General features: G+C 45.1%; 1 protein-coding gene across 5 annotated transcripts in view; it reads left to right on the top strand.

The window, feature by feature from the left end:
* The window catches only part of DPP6 (dipeptidyl peptidase like 6), a 1,028,806-nt gene that overhangs the window by 798,582 nt on the left and 209,571 nt on the right, over positions 1-20,653 (top strand). For all 5 annotated transcript variants that reach the window (XM_033408228.2, XM_033408227.2, XM_033408230.2 and 2 more), the window contains exon 7: positions 20,319-20,400. In XM_033408228.2, the coding sequence (XP_033264119.1) occupies positions 20,319-20,400 (82 nt within the window). The remainder of the gene's footprint in view (positions 1-20,318; positions 20,401-20,653) is intronic.

The following is a 20,653-nucleotide window of genomic DNA, read 5'->3' as shown; positions in this document are numbered from 1 at the left end:
TCCTTTCCCCTCCCTGTGTCTACAGAGTGCAGTAAGTCAGAAAGAAAAAAACAAATACTGTATGCTAACACATATATATGAAAATCACTTTGAATCATACATTTGCCATGAGAAGCCAGACCTGAAAAAAGACTCCTTTGAAAATAGAGGCCATTGCTACCAATGTAGTCGTCTCTAAAAGCTGCGTGATGTGTGAAATATTTTCATAAAGAAATGGCAAAAAAACTTCTTTTACATTCAACTTCAAGGATTCTTCACTAGATGGAATCAGCCAGAGATGCAGGAATATATCTGCAGATGGAATCAGCCAGAGATGCAGGAATATATCTGCAGAAGGAATCAGCCAGAGATGCAGGAATATATCTGCAGATGGAATCAGCCAGAGATGCAGGAATATATCTGCAGAAGGAATCAGCCAGAGATGCAGGAATATATCTGCAGATGGAATCAGCCAGAGATGCAGGAATATATCTGCAGATGGAATCAGCCAGAGATGCAGGAATATATCTGCAGAGGCTTTATCAGCAGGACCTGCTCTGGAAACCTGTGAGTTCTGCCAGCTTCCTACAGGTCCGCAGAAGTGGCCCATGGACTATGCAGGGGAGATGGTTAGGAAGCTTGAGGTAGAGACTCATCCTGATCACTCTCAAGCTGCTTCTCGTTTTTCTACAACAGGTTGAACTGTTTAAAGAGCCATGTTTTCAAAAGTTATTTCTCGACCCCAGAAATTTTATACAATCGTAACCAAAAAAAAAAAAAAAAAAAATCGGCTAGCACTGATACAGCAGTTTCTAGGTCAGGTATTGTTCTTAGTGCTTTCCATATACCCCTCATCGAATGCTTACAATATACCTATGATGTAAAGGCTCTTACTGGCCCTTTTACATATAAAAACCCAGGCGTAGAGGGTACAGTGGCACAGTGAGTCAGTGGCAGAGCCAACATCACCCCCAGGCGGCCCGGTTGCAGGGATGACTCTGCTAAGGGTGGGCGCGCTGCCTGTTTCTGCCGCTCTGGGCTTCTCTTGTCTGCATATTGACCTTTCTGTTCACCCCCGTCCTTCTTCAAAAGAATGAATGAGGAGCTCCAGGTCAAGAGGGCAGAGCAACTTTCTCTACTTTCAGGTGTTCTTAAGCCCCACCAATGAAACAGAAAATAAAATTTAACGCATAACCCACAAGGAGCAAAGAGAAGAAACATCAACAACAAAATTGTGGAAGTTGGAAAGCAAAGGGAGAGTGGGAAATGATGCAGCACAAACATAAGACAGCCGAGTCCCACCCCAAGCACTGACCTGGTTTCTCCTAACCCCTCCCCACCCGCCCCCAGAGTGGTCCTCAGCACACAAGGCACAGGCAGTGCTCAGTTTAGACCGCATGGTGCTTCTCCTGGTTGGCTGTGGTCTCCACGCTGGTGGCTTAGCCCTTTAGAATATCACCTCTGATGAGAAGGCTTCGGCATGGGCCCCTCCAGCTGCTTTTGGAAAGTCGATGGATGGGCTGTGGAAGAAAAACAAGGGCCATTTGAAAATTAAGAAGCCATCAGAACCCCAGTTTTTCCTTGCCTACTCCCCTGAACACTGGAGGTTTATTTCTTGGCCAGGATAGAGCAGAGGCCCTCCAATAGAGGAACACTGGGACAGTTTAAGGTCTGAAACAGGGACGAAGAGTTGCTCACACTGATGGAGAGACTTCCTTCTCTTTCCTTGTCCCAGACACGAGGCAGCTACGCTTCACCCACCGGGGTGGGGACTGAGGGATCCTTCCCAGAAGAAACTGACCAAGCCAGGTCCAGGGGATGCCGACCAGAGGACCCAAATGCCCCAGGCAAACCTTCCCTTCTCCTCAGAGCTTCCCATCAGCTCCTCAGCCCCAGGTTCCTAAATGTGGCCCACGAGAAAGAACGTGATTGGACTGAAGAAACCTTCTCGCCTGAAAGATAGAAATCAAAGCAACAAACAGAAGCAGAGAGAAAATAGGAGAAAATAGGGATCATAAGAGGAGAAGCAAGTGTCAGGACAAAACCTCTTCTTAATATCCTCAGATAATATGTTACTCTCATGAGACAAAACAGAACAATACATACTATTTTTAATTTCAGAGAACAAAAAGCTCTTAGAAATGAAAAGTATGATAGAAATGGAACTCAGTAGAAAAGTTTAGAGACAAAGGTGAGGACATTTTCCAGAAAATACAACAGAGACAGACGAAGAGATATGAAAAGTGGAAAAGAAGGTTGAGATAACAGAAGATAGAGGAAAGACATGAAGATTTAGGGGCCCAGCTGAGAAATTTAGAAGCACATTTGGGAGCTAGCTAAATGTAATTTTTAATGATACAAATGAACTTATTTACAAAAGGGAAATAGATTCACAGACATAGAAAACAAATGTACGGTTACCAAAGGGGAAAGGTAAAAAACAGGGGAGGGATAAATTAGGAGTTTGGGATTAACATATAGTAGTGTGTACTACTATTTATAAAATAGATAAACAACAAAGACCTACTGTATAGCACAGGGAACTATACTCAATATCTTGTAATAACCTATAATGGAAAAGACTCTAAAAGAATATATATATGTGTACATACATCTGAATCACTTTGCTGGACACCTGAAACTAACACAACATTGTAAATCAACTGTATTTCAATAAAAAATTTTAAATAAATATAATGTTAAGCCCCTGTATCCACTGCATGTGGGAATCTCCTCTGCTTTCTTCCAGTTCACTCCCCGTCTACACAGCATCACGTCTCACCACATCCTTTCATGGGTTAAACTCATCCTGGAGCCCTGTTGGCTACTAACCATGGAGCACAGCTCCGGAGCCAGGGCCACTTGAGTAGGAAAAATCCAGGCCGCACTGCCCAGCCCTAACTGTGTCAGGTGCTGCCCAGGTGGGCCTGACTGTGGGCAGGCTGCTGGATTCCCTTCTCAGAGGAATGGCTCTTCTCTCTGCAAACTCAGCAACAGGGGTCACCCTCAGCACACCTCTGGGCTCGGCCTTCACGGTTTACACATGGGCAGCCCGAGGGCACCAGGTGAGTGACGCCCTGAAGCCCCAGGGGGCTGGACGAGTGTCTGAGAGTTGGAACCTCCTCCCAGGGCCTCCTCCCGCAAAACACACCTTGGAATAACAAGATTGTTTCAGGCCTGGTTCTCAAAAGAAGCCCTAGATTAGATAAAATGTCTGTGTTAAGCCTTTGAACTTGAAAGGGATGACACACCAGATGGAGGGGCGAGTCTGTGATCAGCAGAGGAGGAGGTGGCGTCCTGGAACCAGCAGTGGAATCTTACAGAACAGAAAGAAGTTTCTCTGCAGGCTTCAGACATGTGGGCTGCTACTTCAGCCGAGCGTGGGGATGCTGAGGAGAGATGCAAAGGAGCTGGAACTCGTCTTCACCTGGGCCCTGCTTTGCTGATTAGTGTCGAATCTGAATCGTTCCTGCTCCAAAGATAATTTTTCCTCTCTGTGTTCGGTACCATTCTGCTTTCTCATTTGTTGCTTTTCATTCCTTACCTGACCTGTTGGAGATTTAATGTTGTCTGGCTTCTCTGGGTTGTGCTTTATTGTTATTATTATTATTATCAATATACCCAGTTCAATTGGTTTAAAATAATTCCGCAACAGGCCTCATCGGTGTCTTCAGATAACAGACCCAGCTCTCGGTCAGGAGCAACGTTCATCGGGGCCATGCGTACAGATCCCAGGAGCCCTGCCCCTACATGCATGTAGAATATGTGTGTGGTCAGGTCCTCAGGACTACACAGAGGTGCCGTGGCCACCCAGCCTTCCCAGGTGTTCATTCCAAGAGCCAGGGCCAGCCCACGCCATCAGTGTGTGATTCACTGCCATCAGTGAGATGCAGGGGTATTTAGCTGGGCCAGTTCTCAAGCTTTGGTTTATTTTGAAAACATCTGGAGAGCTATAAGAATGCATATTTCTAGGATCTCTCCAGAATGAGGTATATTAGGTATGATTCGGTCAGATTTGGTGGGGCGGGGCAGGGGGCAGAAAACCCAAAATAACAAAGGCTTTTACAAAGTAGAACTTGTTCTCTCGCACGTGAAAGTGCAGAGATGGGTGCCCGGCTGGTGCCCCGGGACCCCGGCCGCCATGTTGCCGCCCCAGCCTGGTGGCTTCCACATCGCGTCTCTTGGTGGCTGCTCCTGGCCTAGCGATCACGTAGGACTCTCAGCCAGCAGGGAAGGACCAAGAGGAGAAGAGCGTGCCCGTGGCCAGGGCCAGCTGTTGAGGGCCCAGGAGGGATTTTTTGAGGACAAAAAACGGGGAAAGGGTGACAACCCACTCTGCACAGCACACAGGGATGGAGACCAGGAATCTGCCTCTTTCAGCAGCTTCCTCAGTAATCACGATGCAGGGGTCTCTGGACCCGCTGCAGAAGCACTAACCAGCTCACCTGTACTCACAGCCACACACCAGCCTTTAACCTGCTGAGCAGAATGCCAACAGTGCCTTACATAAAGAAACGAATTTATCTTCAGCACCACCCAGGAAGTAAGTTTCATCGTCCTCATTACAAATGATTCCAATGACTTCTCCCAAATATTTGGCAACTCAGATACCAACGTCTAACACATAGGTAGGTAAGGTAGGAAAGAGTAAAAGGAGGCATTCAGAGAGAGAAGGGGACGGGGAGGAGAGGGGAAGAGAGCGGATGCAGGGGAAGAAGAGCAGGGGCGAGAAAGAGGTGTCATTCCAGAGCGGCTGGGGGACGCCTCCAGCGTCTGGCTCCTGACGGCCCACGCCCTGTCCTGCGCAGGGCACTGCGGCTCATCTGTGTGGGGAGAAATACTTGGCCTTTGGGGAGTTCTCACCTTTCCTAACTGTCTCTGCCCGTTTAGAAGGGTCGGCTGGGCCAGTGGGGAGGGAGGCTTTCCTTTTGTAGATGCAAGTCCAAGGTCTGTACCTTTCAAATGACACCATGAAGATCACTTTGTCCCAGCCATCTTAACTGCCCCCCATGCAATATGTTGTTCTTATTTTCCATGTACTCATGTTGGAAGTTCCAGTTACTATGACTGAATAATCAAACTACCCCAAAACTTGGGGGTTTAAATCTGACATTTACTGGGCTCACAAGTCTGCCGTTTGCACGGGGCTGGGGCGACCAGCGCGTCTCTACTTTGCGCTGTGGTGTCAGCTGGGGCGGCTCCTCAGGAGGCTCGCTCCCTCCCGTGCCTGGTGGCGATGGCTGTCAGCTGACACCTCGGCCGGGTCTGTCACCTAAAACACCTCGATGTGGTCTCTCCATGTGGCCTGGGCCCCCTTGCAACGTGGTGGCTGGTTCCACAGGCGAATTTCCCAAGAAAGAGAACCTGCGGCGTGCAGTACTGCCTTGTGACTCAGCCCCAGGAATCTCATTTCTGCTGCATTCGACTCTGATGCAGTCAAAAGCACTGCCCAGTTTCAAGGATATAAACTCCATCTTTGGATGGAAAGTGCCAAGGTTTTGAAAAAGCATTTGGGACCAGAAATACTGTTGTGGCCATGTTGGGAAAACCCCATTTGCCACACAAGCTGAAAAGCTTTGCTGAGTTTTCTTTCTATGGCTTATATGGTTGTATTCAAAATATATACGTATATATAATATGCATTTTTTAACTGCACCTGCACACTTTGTCCTAAAATTCAGATCTGGACTTTCTTGAAGACCATGGACAGAGCGTATTGTAACAGAGCCCTGCTCTCATTGTATGAAAGGTAGGCTTCCTTATCTCAGCTTTCTGTAAGCTTAGATGTAAGAAATATTTAAAGTTCCTTAATAAGTAAGACTCGTAGCCTCCCATCCAGGTATGTACGGTCTACACTTAAATAGTATGACTTTTTACTGCCTAAACCATTCATGGCAAATCTCCCAACTGTCTACCATTTCTACTGAATATCCGATCTCTTCTTGGAAGAGATGCTTGAATGGAAAAATAGAAATTGTTTATGAAAGCCTTTAAGAAATAGTAGAAACAAGTGTCTTAAGTATAGGAATAGGAAAATGTGACTTTCTCCCCATATCTGTGATAATACTTGCTAGTGATAGCAAGAGTGTTTGGGACCCTGTGGATTCATGAGAGTTCATAATGAAACGGTAACTTCCAGAGTCCCCAAGTTTTAACACTCCAGTCTGCTCATTCTGTTTTTTTATTCTGTTGAAATGTTGGCAGTTTCTCAGCCTAGCTAATGTTTCATCAATTGCTAGATGCCAGAAACTTGAAGAGACCTTATCATTAATGAACCCCATCTTATTCCAAGACTTCATAGAACCGTTCGTGCTCTTTAGGGAAATTCCGCACACGATGTGCGTTTCCTCCTCAAACACTGTGAGCTGATAAAGGGGTATTGACCGCCCTGCTTCCTCCTGAACAGAATGGGGATAAGCGACTCTCAGGAGTCACTGACTCAGTGGTGAGCAGCTCCCTCCAGACCCTCGTCTCCATCACACGCTGCCTTGCTGTGCTGTGTGCAACCGATTTTCATCCATCAACTACAAGGGTTGGTCTTCGGTACCAACTTTGCTTCTAAACCATGGAAGAAAGCTTTCAAATAGCTGAGGAGTTTTAAGGTTTTGATTACTTGTCTTTTACAACATTTATGTTCGCTGAAACCACATCTTGGATAAAAGAGTTCCGAGCAATTTGTTCTCTGGACCAATGATAGCAGATTCTCCCAAAGTTGGAGATTATGCCCATGAGTTGGCGGAGAGGGTGAAAAGGCAGCAGGAAAGGACAGAGAGGAAATGCAGACCCTCTGAGTGGAAGAAAGGCAGAGAGCACTGTTGTGAATTGGCTACGCTCATGTCGATCCACTTCCTTAAAGAGCTTCTCCTGTTCCTCTCAAAATTCCTGTTTTCCCCAGTCTACAAGGCTGGGATCTCATTTCACTCCTGACACAGACTGAGAAGCAATCACCGACTTCCTTGAAGCCTGTGTTTCCAGGCAGCCCTTCTTCAGTTGTTTTTTTCTGTCCTGGGACTTTACTAAAAGGCAGGAACAAAAAAAGCCCTTAAAATGATCGAACACTTTTTTAAAAATTTTATTGAAGTATATAGTTGATTTACAATGTTGTGTTAATTTCTGCTGTATAGCAAAGTGGCTCAGTTATACACATATATATTCTTTTTCGTTATGGTTTATTACATGATATTGAATATAGTTCCCTGTGCTATATGGTAGGACCTTGCTGTTTATCCATTCTATATATAATAGCTTACATCTGCTCATCCCAAACTCCCAGTCCATCCCTCCCCGACTCCCACCCTCTTTGGCAACCACAAGTCTGTTCTCTATGTCTGTGAGTCTGTTTCTGTTTCGTAGATAAGTTCATTTGTGTTGTATATTAGATTCCACATGTAAGTGATATCATGTGGTGTTTGTCATTCCCTTTCTTACTTCACTTAGTATGATAATCTCTAGGTCCATCCATGTTGCTGCAAATGGCATTATTTCCTTCTTTTTATGCTTGAGTAATATTCCATTGTAGACATACACCACATCTTCTTTATCCATTCATCTTGTCAATGGACATTTAAGTTGTTTCCATGTCGTGGCTATTGTAAATAGTGCTGCATGTATCTTTTCAAATTAGAGTTTTTGTCTTTTCTGGATTATATGCACAGGAATGGGATTGCTGGATCATATGCAACTCTATTTTTAGTTTTTTGAGGAACCTTCGTACTGTTTTCCATAGTCGTTGCACCAATTTACATTCCCGCCAATGATATAGGAGGGCTCCCTTTTCTCCACACCGTTTGAAACATTTATTATTCATAGACTTTTTAATGATGACCATTCTGACTGGTGTGAGGTGGTACCTCACTGTAGTTTTGATTTGCATTTCTCTGATTATTAGCAATGTTGAGCATCTTTTCATGTGCCTATTGACCATCTGTATGTCTTCTTCGGAGAAATGTCTATTTAGGTCTTCTGCCCATTTTTCAATTGGGTTTTTTGTTGTTGTTGTCATTGAGTTGTATGCGCTGTTCATATGTTTTGCAAATTAAGCCCTTGTCGGTCACATCATTAGCAAATATTTCCTACCAGTCCATAGTCTGTCTTTTCGTTTTGTTAATAGTTTCCTCTGCTGTGCAAAAGCTTTAAGTTTGATTAGGTACCATTTGTTTATTTTTGCTTTCCTTTCTATTGCTTTGGGAGACTGACCTAAGAAAACATTGATAAGATTTATGTCAGAGAATGTTTTGCCTATGCTCTCTTCTAGGAGTTTTATGCTGTCGTGTATTATGTTTAAATTTTTAAGCCATTTTGAGTTTATTTTTGTGCATGGTGTGAGGGTCTGTTCTAACTTCATTGATTTACATTCAGCTGTCCAACTTTCCCAGCACCACTTGCTGAAGAGACTGTCTTTTCTCCATTGTATATTCTTGCCTCCTTTGTCATAGATTAATTGTCCAGAGGTATGTGGGTTTATTTCTGGGCTCTCTATTCTGTTCCATTGATCCATATGTCTGTTTTTATGCCAGTACCACACTGTCAAAAACTTGTTTTTTATACTGTATGGTGTAAGGTGGAACCTCTAAGAAGGTAAACAAATAGGTGGAAGAAAGCCGAGTGTGACACTGATCATTACAGAGGCGTTAACTCAGATGCCCAGGCTGGCACAGCTCACCGTGAACCCAAAGGGTATCTACACTGGCACCCCACCTGCAGAAGATTACCTGAACCCAAAGGTACCTGAGAGTGCCGAGAGCTTTAGACCACACAGACTTTGGCAAAACCTTGAACAAATGAACTATGCCCACCTCTCCCATCTCCCACCTCTTCCACCATCAGCAGCAGTAACATCATAGCAGTCACACCTCTGCCCTGATTTCCAGGACCCAGGTGCTAGACCTGCTCACTTAAACCTCACAGTAACCCCATGGGAAATGACCCCATCTCACAGAGGAGAAAACAGAAGCTCAGAAAGGTTAAAGGCCACACAGTGGAGATATTGGAATTCCAACCCATGTCTGGATCCAAAGGCCACATTCTCTCCTACTCAAAACAGCACAGAGTTAAGGCATTGCTTCCAAAGAGCCCCTTTTGTAATTTCACCTGAGAGCATGTGACATGTGTCATCACATTGACTGCATGTCTACTCTGCGAGAGCAGCGCCTGGAGGAAAGGGACCAAGAAGAGGCATGTGGTGATGTAGGAAAAAAGAAGATGGAAAGTTCTGGGTTGTGCAAGCCGTGTAGAGTGAGCAGCCTTATGCAGCACCATGCGGGGGGCGGGGGTACCTTCTCTGAGCAGCAGAGGGTGATGCCGAAAACTCACCCTTTGTGCACTGGTGCCAAATCGAATCTTGGAGACAGAGTTGTGGGTGAAGTAGAAAAGAACAGCTTTATTGCTTTGCAGGCAAAGGAGGACACAGCAGGCTTGTGCCTCTCAAAACCGTGTGCCCCAGCCTGGGAGGATTTGGTGAGGAGTTTTATAGCATTGGGTTAAAGGTAGGGTTGCTGATAAGGACCGGGGTGTGTGCAGGGCCTGTGCTCCTTTAATCTGGCCTCAGGGGGTCTCCTGATGAGCTTCTCTGGTTCTCAAGTTCATCAAACTGTGACCTTCTCTGGAATGAAGAAGGCTTCATCAAATAGTTAACATCTTCTATTTGTTGGGGGTTTAGTTCTGTAGAAGAGCTCAAAGATATTGTTATGTGTATCCCTTGAGGGGAACCAGGACCTGCCCCAAGGCTGCACTACTGTCTTGTAGCTGCTCCTCCCTTGTATTCTGCACCCCCTCCCTTCCCTGATTAGCAATTGTTTGAATCTGCCCTTTGGAACTCAGGGAAGGTCATGAAGGCTGGAATCTGTTCCCCACAAACAAGAAACAGGGGCCACAGAAAGGCTTTCGTGCCCAGGAGCCCCATAGGATCCTGCTTGGTTTCAAGGAGAGGGCTTTCTGGAGGGATTGGAGGCCAAGCTGAGAGGCACCCAGAACCTAGCTGGTTAATTTTGACCAGGACTGGCTCCTTTAGTTTGGTTAACCAAGCACGCACTCGTCCCTGGGTGTGGTGGGGCAAAGGACAGCGGGTGGCCTCCTTAGTCCTGCAGGCTTCTCTCCACTTCCATCCAGCGCGTCAGCCTGTGGGCTCAGGCTTGCTGCTGCTGTTGCCATCTTTGAGATCATCCACCCTTTCCAGGGAGGAGGCATGGGAATTCCAATTCAGGGAACGCATCTGGAGGAAGCATTAGAGCATGAAGCCTTGGCACTAGGTTGTTAGCCGAACAGAAATAACCTTGGACCTAGATTCTGCACATGAGGCTTGATGCCCTGGAGCAGACACAGTGAGGACTCCTCCTCCCTTTCCCCCTCCCACTCCGCCTTCCCCTGTCTTTCCTCCTCCCCCCTCCCCCCTCCTCTCCTCCCCTCCTCCTTTTTTCCCTCCTCCCACTTCTCTCCCTCCTCCTTTTCCTCCTCTTTTCTGTTCTTCCTGTTTTCCTCCTCTTCTTCTTTCCTTTCTCTTACCCCTCCCCCTCCCTCTCTTCCTACCCCCTTCCTCCTCCTGCCCTCCCCCTCCTCCTCTCCCCTTCCCACTTCCTGTCCCAGCTTTATTGAGCTGTAACTCACATACTATACAACTCATCCATGTGAATTGTATGATTCAGTGGTATTTTCTGTATTCCCAGAGTTGTGCAGCCATCACCTCCATCAGCTGTAGAATGCTTCCTCACCCCCAGAATACACTTCAAGACTTGGCTGAGGCTCCGGACCCCTCTCCACCCCTCCCCACCTCCTCCTTGAACAGGTCTAGACACTGGGTATACAGTGACAAATAAGACACAAGTCCCCTTTTATTTAAAAAAAAATCTTTCTGTGTGACTTTCTTTAGTACTTGTAGTTGTGACCATGTATGTTAAAGTATCCCTGTAGATGGGGTGGGGGATAAATCATGAATATTTCAGAGCAAGCCTCCCCTGAGTCACTCGTTCCGTGGGTAGAGCATCTCTGCCTCAAAAGTTCTATATCCAGATCTTTCATGAGGAAAGGAACTTCTGATACACCATAGACATAGAAATATCTTAAAATGAATAGTAGGTTATGTACTCAAATGTTGGCCAATCAGGAAGGGTTTTTGCCTATAAGGATTCCTGCCCTCAAGAATTTAACTGTGTAATTTAAGATATACATAAAAAAATGATAATGCAAATCTTTTAAGTGCTGTATCAGCTTACAGTATTACTGACCATCAACAATGGTGATTAGACTAGATCCCATTTGTTCATCCATCCATCCATTTATTCATTATTCAGTCAATACATATGGATATCTGCAATGTGTCAGACACTATTCCAGGACTAGGAGTGTATCTTATATTTTTATATTACCCACCATGCAAAGCACATAGGAAGACTCAGAAAACACTTATCATTTAATATTGCAAATGATATTTTGGGGGACTTCCCTGGTGGCCCAGTGGTTAAGACTCCACGCCCCACTGCAGGGGGGCATGGGTTCAATCCCTGGTTGGGGAACTAAGATCCCGCATGCTGCACAGTGCGGCCAAAAGAAAAAAGAAAATTCTATTTTTTGATGTCTTTCGCCACGAAAGTTTAGGAGCCAAAAAAGTAATTTTTTGCTTTTCTTTTCCAAATGCTGTTTTTTGGGGGAAGCTTTTCGATCCCCTGAACTAGCCTCAGAAGATAAATGAGTAAACTTCACTACATTAATTTACTTTTCAAAATTCATTATGATTTATGCCCTATTTCATTTATTGCTCAAATAAGCAAAATGAGAACTGATTGCATGATTATTTTCAGATGTAATAAGTCCAGACAATTTTATTCTTCCTTAATCTTTTTTTTTTTTTTTTACCGATCCATCTTCATCCTGGAGATGATTCATCACAGAGCTTACCATAGATTCTTTAAAATAAATAAGTAAATAAAAAGACAGAAAAATGGGGGGAGGGCACCAACCAACCCCAAAATAAATACACAGCTTCATGCATTTTCTTTCTTATTCTCTCTCTCTCTCTCTCTCTCTCTCTCACGCACACACACATACACACACACGCACACACACACACACACACACACCCTTCAGAATAATCCAGTCCATGATGGAAAATCATTTGATGACAATGAACCAGGTCTTGGGCTCCAGGCAGAGAGCACTGCGAGTGGTCCTCCACGTGTGAAGTCGGCATCCAGGCCCCTCTGATGGAGAAGCTTCCTCCACAGGGAGCCACATGAAAGCACAGAGGTCAGCAGATAAAGCTTCCTTGGGTTTACTTTGGTCTCTCTGAGGGTCTTTCTACTTTGTTCCTCAGTCAGTTGGAGAATTTTTTTCCCTTTGACCAAAACAGGAGATTAATCTTCAAACAAAAGTTGATCAGCTCTGTGTCCTTGAGCATATCACTTACCACTCAGGGCTTCAGTTTCCCTGAGAAATGAAAGGTTGTTAGTTTCCTGGGGCTGCAGTAACAAATTACCACAAACCCAGTGGCTTAAAACAACAGAAATTTATTTTCTCCCAGTTCTGGAAGCCAGAGGTCCGAAATCAGGTGTCAGCGAGGTCCTGCTCCCTCTGACACCGGTAGGGGCGCCGTCGCACCTCCTCCAGCTTCTGGAGGATGCCCTCAGTCCTCGGTGCTCCTGGGTTTGGGCGCACCGCTCTGATCTCTGCTTCCATCATCACGTGGCCTCTCCCTCTGTGTCTTTTCTTCTTCTTATGAAGACTCCAGCTGCTGGATTTGGGTTAGCCTCCCCTCCTTTTCAAGAATGACCTTATTTTAATGTGATGACGGCTGCCAAGACCCTGTTTGCAGATAAGGTCTTATTCACAGGTACTGTGTGTCAGGACTCAGTATATCTTTCGTGGGGACAGAATTTGGCCCACAACATACAGCTTTGGCTACTTGACCTCTAAGATGCCTGCAGCAGGTTCCTAGTTTGCATGACTGGGGGGACTGTGGTGTCAGCACCAGAGGAGGGGGCAGAAGGGGCTTCGTTTCACTCACGTCAGCGCTGAGGACTAGTGGGATGTCTATGTGCAGACACCCTGTACGTCGACTGAGGTTTGGGGGGAGACCCAGGCTGGGGTGCAGTGTTGGTGCTCCTCAGAGTAGGAACTGAGGTTGACCGTGAAGGAATCACCAGGGTGGGGAGTGTGGAACGGGAGGAGAAGGTGCGGCTGGTGGAACCCAGGACACTCACTCTGAAGGAGTAGGCAGAGGAAGAAGAGGCCACAGAAGGAGAATTTGGCAACTCGATGGTGATGGGAGATCTCAAGAGCAGCTTCAGCCCCTCAGTGAGATGGAAGCCACATTCCACTAGGTTGAGGGTGGGGTCAGAGGTCAGAAAATGGCCCCGAATGGGACCTACTACCCACTGAGGTCCGGGAAAGAAGGCAAGGGGGTGGATCGTAAGTGGATGGAGATGCCGTGTCAGGTTAGGTGTGTTTTGTTTGTTCCTGCATTACGTGTCTTTTGTACATAGATGGGAAGGTGCCCCTGTGGAAAGGAGTAAGAAGGAGGAGAGGATGAAGGTAGAAAGTGCAGATGGAGCAAGTCCTAGGGACGCTGGGGCTGCATAAACATGACTCCACAGAAAAGGGAGCTCCTTTACTGGGTGGGAGTGGAGAACAGTGTGGAGGGTCCTCAGAAAACTGAAAATAGAGCTACCATAGGATCCAGCAATCCCACGCCTGGGCATATATCCGGACAAAAATTATAATTTAAAAAGACACATGCACCCCTATGTTCATAGCAGTGCTATTCACAATTGCCAAGACATGGAAGCAACCTAAATGTCCATCAACAGATGAATGGATAAAGAAGATGTGGTACATATATACAGTGGAATATTACTCAGCCATAAAAAAGAATGAAATAATGCCATTTGCAGCAACATGGATGGACCTAGAGGCTATCATACTAAGTGAAGTCAGACAGAGAAAGACAAATACCATAGGATATCACTTATATGTGGAATCTAAAATATGACACAAATGAACATACCTGTGAAAAGAAACAGACTCACAGACATAGAGAACAGACTTGTAGTTGCCAATGGGGGGTGGAGTGGGGGAGGGAGGATTGGGAGTTTGGGATGAGCAGATGTGAACTATTATCTGTAGGACGGATAAACAACAAGGCCCTACTGTAGAGCACAGGGAACCATATTCAGTATCCTGTGATAAACCATCATAGAAAAGAATACGAAAAAGAAAATGTAAATATATGTATAACTGAATCACTTTGCTATACAGCAGAAATTAACACGACATTGTATATCAACTATACTTAAATAAAATAAATTTTTTTAAAAAGTTACCTACAAAAACACACAGGGGAACCTTAAATGCATACTGCTAAGTGAAAGAAGCCAATCTGAAGAGGCTGCGCTCTGTATGATTCCAACTCGATGACATTCTAGAAAAGGCAAAACTATGGAGACAGGAAAAAAAAAATTCCGTGATTTCCAGGGGCTGTAGGGGGCAGGGGGAAGGATGAGTAGGTAGAGCACAGGGGATTCGTACAGCAGTGAGACTCTTCTGACCCTGTGACTGTGGATACATGACATTGTACATTTGTCAAGACCCACAGAGCACACGTGGCTGAGAGTGAACCCTAATGTAAACTATAGAATTTAGTTAATAATAATGTATTGATATTGGTGCATCAGTTGTCACAAATGTACCACACTAGTGCAAGAAGTTCATAAGTCGGGAAACTGATGCCAGGAGAGAGGGGACATATGGGAACTCTGTAGTTTCTGCTCAGTTTTCCTGTAAACCTACAACTGCCCTAGAAAATAAGTGTTAATTTTCAAAAATAACTAATAAAAATAAATAATAAAGGTTTACCAAGAAGGTAAGTGGGAAGGAAAGGATTTGATGGTTCTAGGCTGGAATGGAAAAGGAGGTACAGAGGAGGAGCTGGCTTAGACAGGAGAGGGGATGCCTCATCCTCGGACACTGGAGTGAGGATGGACAGGTACCTACATGTGTGGGCAGAGGGGACACCACTGCCTCTGGTAGCAGGGAGCTGGGGTGCCAGCTGAGCCTTCCTGGAAGCAAAGGCTGAACCTACATTAAGAGTGAGGCCTATGAAAGACCAAAGGGCAGCAGCAGGATTGGGAGGAAAAAGCTTCAGGCCGCAAGGCAAACGTGGCAGCTGCAAGGCTGGGAAAAGGAGAAGAAGCCGGATTGGGCCTCAGACTCCTGCATGTCTGACCACCTGGGACAACGCAATGGGGAGCTCAGAGCAAAGACTGCCCATCGAGGACCCTGCACTGGGTGAAAGTATCAGGCTCCAGTGCCCTGGCCATGGTCGATCGTGGGCCGGGGGCTGCCCAAGGTGAGCATGGCCTGGCTTGAAAGCTGAAGCCGACTCCTGATGTGAGCAGCTGGGAGCCGAGCCACAGGTTCTTCCTGGAAGGTGATCAGAACCGGGGGCCCCCTTCCTGTCTGCCCCACAGGTGGGCCTCTGCTCAGAGGCAGTAGATAAAAGGGGATGTGAAGAGAGCAGCAAAAGATTGGAGTTGTTGTTGAGAAGAACATGCCCACCCAAGACTTGGTTGTAAGGACGATGACGGGAAGGGTTGGAGACTCCAGCTGGCTCCGTGCTTTTCTCTGCTGCTTCCAATGGTCTATGAAGGAGGTAGATTGAACATAAAGCCAAGTTGGGTGTTTGCTAGGCTTGTGAGAGGGGAGCCATTCAGTGGGAGATTTGAGCAGAGGATGAATGACCATCAAGTGTATCATTGGAGGGGGAGTTGGAAGAGATAAGGCTGAAAGGCGCTTTTAACATGAAAGCAAAATAATCTGACCCAGTCGCAGGCAGATGCCAAAACACAGGCTTATTTCATAGAAACAAATGAGGAAGACATGGTTGAGAGCTGACTTCTCTATACCCAAGTTCCCACCTAATACAGAAGCGTAGGACATGCGCTGGCTTGCTGGGTCCTGTGGAGTAAATTTGTCCCTATAGATGGTAGATGATTGTGCCTCTGGTTAGAATTACACCTAGATAGTGGTGCATGGTTGACTTGAGTATTTACCAGTTTACCCATAAGTAAACAAACAGGCATTTTTCAAATATCTACTAAGTAAGCGCTGTGCTACCTGGTTTCAGTATCTATCATGTAATACAGTATACTATTGAGTCATGTGATCTGTGGCCACGTGTGATCAGCCCCAGCGCATGCTCTGTGCCTCGGGAAGCTGGCACTCGGCCGCTAGACTTCTGATCCCCAGTCTGTGGTTCTTCCTGTTACTGTGCTGCCTCCACACTGGGGACACTCGTCTGATGTATTGGTGATGAGCAGAGGGAAATGTGCATTGTCTCTAGAGAGGGTGTAAAGGTCTCCTGTGTGCAGGGGAGCAGAGGTCATAAAGCTGGAAGGTGTGCATGTCAACCTTCTGAGACACTTGATCCACTGGAGGTACCCTTTCCAGGTAGCATTTATGGAAATTGACGCTCGTTAGATTAAAGAGAAGTTAGTCTGCTGTTCCTGAATATCCTAGACACCTGCTAGAAACCATAATCTAACAAACTGAATTTCAATACTAAGTAAGGCTGTTCCTTTCTGATCTCTTACCCTGTCCTCTGTGCTTGGAAAATTCTAAATCAACTCAGGCCAGGTGAATTCATTAGACCTTCAAACCTGCAAAAGGTCTTTTACTCAGGGCCGCCCCCATTACCCCTCCATCCTTACTTATTTGCTTATGCAAATGTGTGTGTTGAGTGCTGATACTGTCTAGATATAGAAGTAATTTTTTTTTTCAATTCAATATCGAGATTACAGTATGTTGGGAGGGGAATTCTCTAACTGTTCTTTATTTCCTATAATAATGTTTATGACCAATGAGACATAAGCTATTAAAATTCTTTGGAATTTTTTAGCTTTCTATTTTGAAGAATTTTGGGTGAAGAAAAGTTGCAAAAATAGTACAAAGAATTCTCTTCTATTCCTCAACGCACTTCTCCTACTGTCAGTGTATTTTATAATGACAAGAACAGAAAATTAACATTGGTACAATATTATTCACTCAATTACAAACCTTATTTGCATTTGCCCAGTTTTTCTACCAGTGTCCTTTTTCTGTCTCAGGATCCCACATTCCTGTAGCTGTTACTTCCCCTCAGTCCCCTCCAGGCTATGACGTTTCCTCAGTCTTTCCTTGTCTTTCACGGAAAGAAAGATCACTTTTGAAGATCACAGGTCAGCTGTTTTGGTGAGCGGCTCCATTTGGGTCTGTCTGAAGTTTTCTCATGATTGGAGTAAGGTGATGCATTTTTGGCAAAAATACTGTTACCGAGCCACCCAAGTTGGTCCCCAACAGGGGTCTCCTGTGTGGTGTCGCTGGAGCCAGTAGAAGGGGACGGAGCTCAGTTCAGAGGCAGAGGGAAGCTTTGTTCTCTGAATGAAGACCTGCTTGGGCTCCAGAGCACGCGCTGTCCCGCCAGGCTGGGGCGGGGCTGCTTTATAGGGTCTGGTCGGCGGAGGGGGCAGGGTTCTCGGGGGCGGGGCAGCCGCGCCACTCACGCTCCAGATCGCAAAGTGCCGGGCGCAGCGGTTCTGCACACGGCCCGCTGCCGCCATCTTGAATCGCGGTGTTGTGAGCGGCGTCCGTGCACAGGGCCCTGAGACGAGGTGTCGGGCGCAGCCGTTTTGCGTCAGAAACTCTGGTCTGAGCGGGCGAGGCCTCTGCACGCGACCCCCTGTGAGCAAGTGGAACTAGACAAAGCACAGAGGAAGGAAAGGTTAGACTTATTACCCAGATTCTGTTTTCATTCTCCGGGAGTCATTGACGGGGTTTGCCGGTGACGACACCATATGTAGGATGTTGTCTCTCAGTGCATCTTGCTAAAGGTTCGTGATGTTGATGTGTTTCACTTCTGGGGGTGTTGAGCGGATCTCCGGGTTGAGTTGCTCTCTGCCAGGCTTCTCCCTGCACAGTTGCCATCTTCTTCCCCTTTGTGGTTGGTAAGTATCCTGCAACTGTGCAGATCTTGTTTCTCTTCAGACTTTCACCCACTGATTTTAGCATATCTCGGTGGATCTTGTCTGCAGGGTTCATCACTGTGGTGGCCGACCAAGGGTGATGCTCCGACCTTCTCCCCTTGGAATTGATTGGAATTGATTGATTGATTGGAATTCTCTTGTGAGGAAGAGTTGGCTCTCCCCCCACTTAGTTATGTATTGGATTATTTATTTATATTAGTAAGGATTCATGGATATTTGTTTTATTCTATGGGTTTTGCTCAAATTATTCCAGCTTTGGCCGTGAGAGATCCCTGTAAGTGAGGTTCTGCCTTCTGTTAACAAGCTCTACCTTTTTTGAGTATTTCCTTACTTTCTGGCCCATAAGATGTTTCAGAATCAACCTGCATTTTTCTTGTTCTAGCCTGGATAAATTTCTTCTCCTACGAGCACTATTTTATTTATTTATTTTTTAATTGGAAGATGGTGCTGAGAGAGCAACATATGAGCCCACTGGGTGGGCTCGTTGTTACTGGTGGTTATTGGATCTGGTCTTCTCTATGAACAGAGCAAGGACATGTATGTATGTGTACTAACCTGTGGACTCACATATCTGGATTTTGGATCTATATGTATGTGTGTGGATGTATAGGTGAGAAATGATATCAATGTAGTTTCAATTTGTATTTCTCTAATTTTGCCTGTGTTTGAGTACTTTTTAATACATTTGAAGACCATTTTTCTATATTTGTGAATTATCTGTTCATGTGTTTTTCTTATTTTTTTGTTTTGGTCTTTTATAACCTCCATATTTTAGAGTTATTTATGTAATAGTGATATTAGCCATTTTTCCATGGTATTTGTTATTAATATTTTCTTCCAATTTTCTATTGTTTGTGGGCTTTTTGTCATGCAAAAATTTTTTAATTTTTATGTAAGTTTACCCCTCTTTTATCACTTCTGGATTTTGAGTCATCCTTAGAAAGCCTTTCCCTCCACAAGGTTAGAGAGGAAATCACCTATGTTTACGAAAATACTTTGAAATATTAAAAACATACAAATGGTAGGATTTGTTAAAATCATTTGGAAGCTGGAATGTTAGACGCCCTTCCTCTTCTAACTGCCTGGGGACCAGCCTTCCCAGCCAACTCCTCTTGTCATGGTCACCCCTTACTCCGTACCTTATCACCCACCTTCAGGCTTCCCTGGTTTCTCCAGACCCATCTCCATGCCATCTAAAACTACCCTGGGGCTTTGCAGACTATCTTGTCTTCCCTGACACTTTTTACTCTGAAATGTATTCTGCCTTGCCCTGATAGTATTGTTAAACATTTACTTTAGAATTTTCTATTGATTTAAGCTCTGAATCAGCACATCCTTACCCATTTCACCTCCCTTCCCTTCTTGCTTCGTCTTGGTTCAAGCAACTCCTAAAATTCACCAAAGACCACTCAACCCTAGTCTCTCTGTAGATGAATGAGCACATTCATAGCTGTGTCCTCTGCACAAGAAGCACCATAGCCGGGTGTTAGGGAGCTCCCCTGACAGAGTCTGGCCTCTCCAGCAGGACACAGGGAGAGGCAGCATCCGAAAGAAACACAGACGTCAGTCTTTCCTACACGTGAGCACAGTGGTAGCTACAAAATATGCTGAAATATGTAATATCTATAAAAGTGTTGTTTTCTTTTTCGTTACGACTTTTATTCATTATTACCTTTATTTAAGTACATAGACAGGATTTTTTTTAGCATGGTGTTTTGCATATCAGTAAATTAAGAATGAAAAGCGTAAGTGATGTTTGAAAGAAAAAAATCCTTCTCCCATGCTTCCTCTCACTCCCTCTCACCTCAGTGTCTTTCTGTCTCTCTGTCCCTCCCTCCCTCCCTTCTTATCAACACAAACCAAAGGGTGGACTCTGTCCTGAGACCACCGGTTTTAAAAGGTCAGAATGACCTGCTTGGGAAAAAACCTATCTGCCAGGAAAGCCAACGATGGAAATATGAGTTGTGGGGACTTACTACCGCATAGCTATGCGTTTCCATTTTTAATTTTGACTGTTATGGATATTTTAAAAGCTGATCTACAGACCTCTCTGCATGTTCTCTCTTGATGAATATTTACTATTGAAGTTAACAGTGATGGACCTATTGCAGGTTCATGTAAATTTTATATGCATATATAAATATATAATTTGATCTATCTATTTATCTGAAGAAATCTAATGGAGGCTGAAATGAGACATTTTATTTAATAACACAAGCTCCTGAAATTGATTCAGTGGAAGAAAAAGGAGTAAGTTTCAGCTGGAGGATAATATTACAGCATCTTAAATGCTTGTTTCCCACCATTTTTCTTTGCTTGTTTTCTTTCTTTCAGGGATCCTCAAAGTCTAGATCCACCAGAAGTCAGCAACGCAAAACTTCAGTATGCAGGATGGGGCCCCAAGGGTCAACAGCTGGTAAGCAGGTCGCTTTCAGTGACCAACTTTTTGCATTGAAGTTTCCGTTTTATACACTGAATGTATCTCACTATACTCAGAATCTGTGTTTGTGTGAATTTAAGTTTTGAAACAGTCCCCAGAACATCTACATATGTAAATGGCCGTTTCTTTTGCTTGAGAACCGTCTTGAAATTGGGAGAGCATATGCCTTGGTTCTGGTACCCTTTATCCTTAAAGCAGTCCCTGACTGGAGCTGTGTGTGTATGGACTA

This window comes from Orcinus orca, chromosome 9 (genome assembly GCF_937001465.1).
Source record: "Orcinus orca chromosome 9, mOrcOrc1.1, whole genome shotgun sequence".
Classification (NCBI taxonomy): Eukaryota; Metazoa; Chordata; class Mammalia; order Artiodactyla; family Delphinidae; genus Orcinus; species Orcinus orca.
Note: the sequence above shows the minus strand (reverse complement) of the source record. Positions and strands in the feature narration are given on the sequence as shown.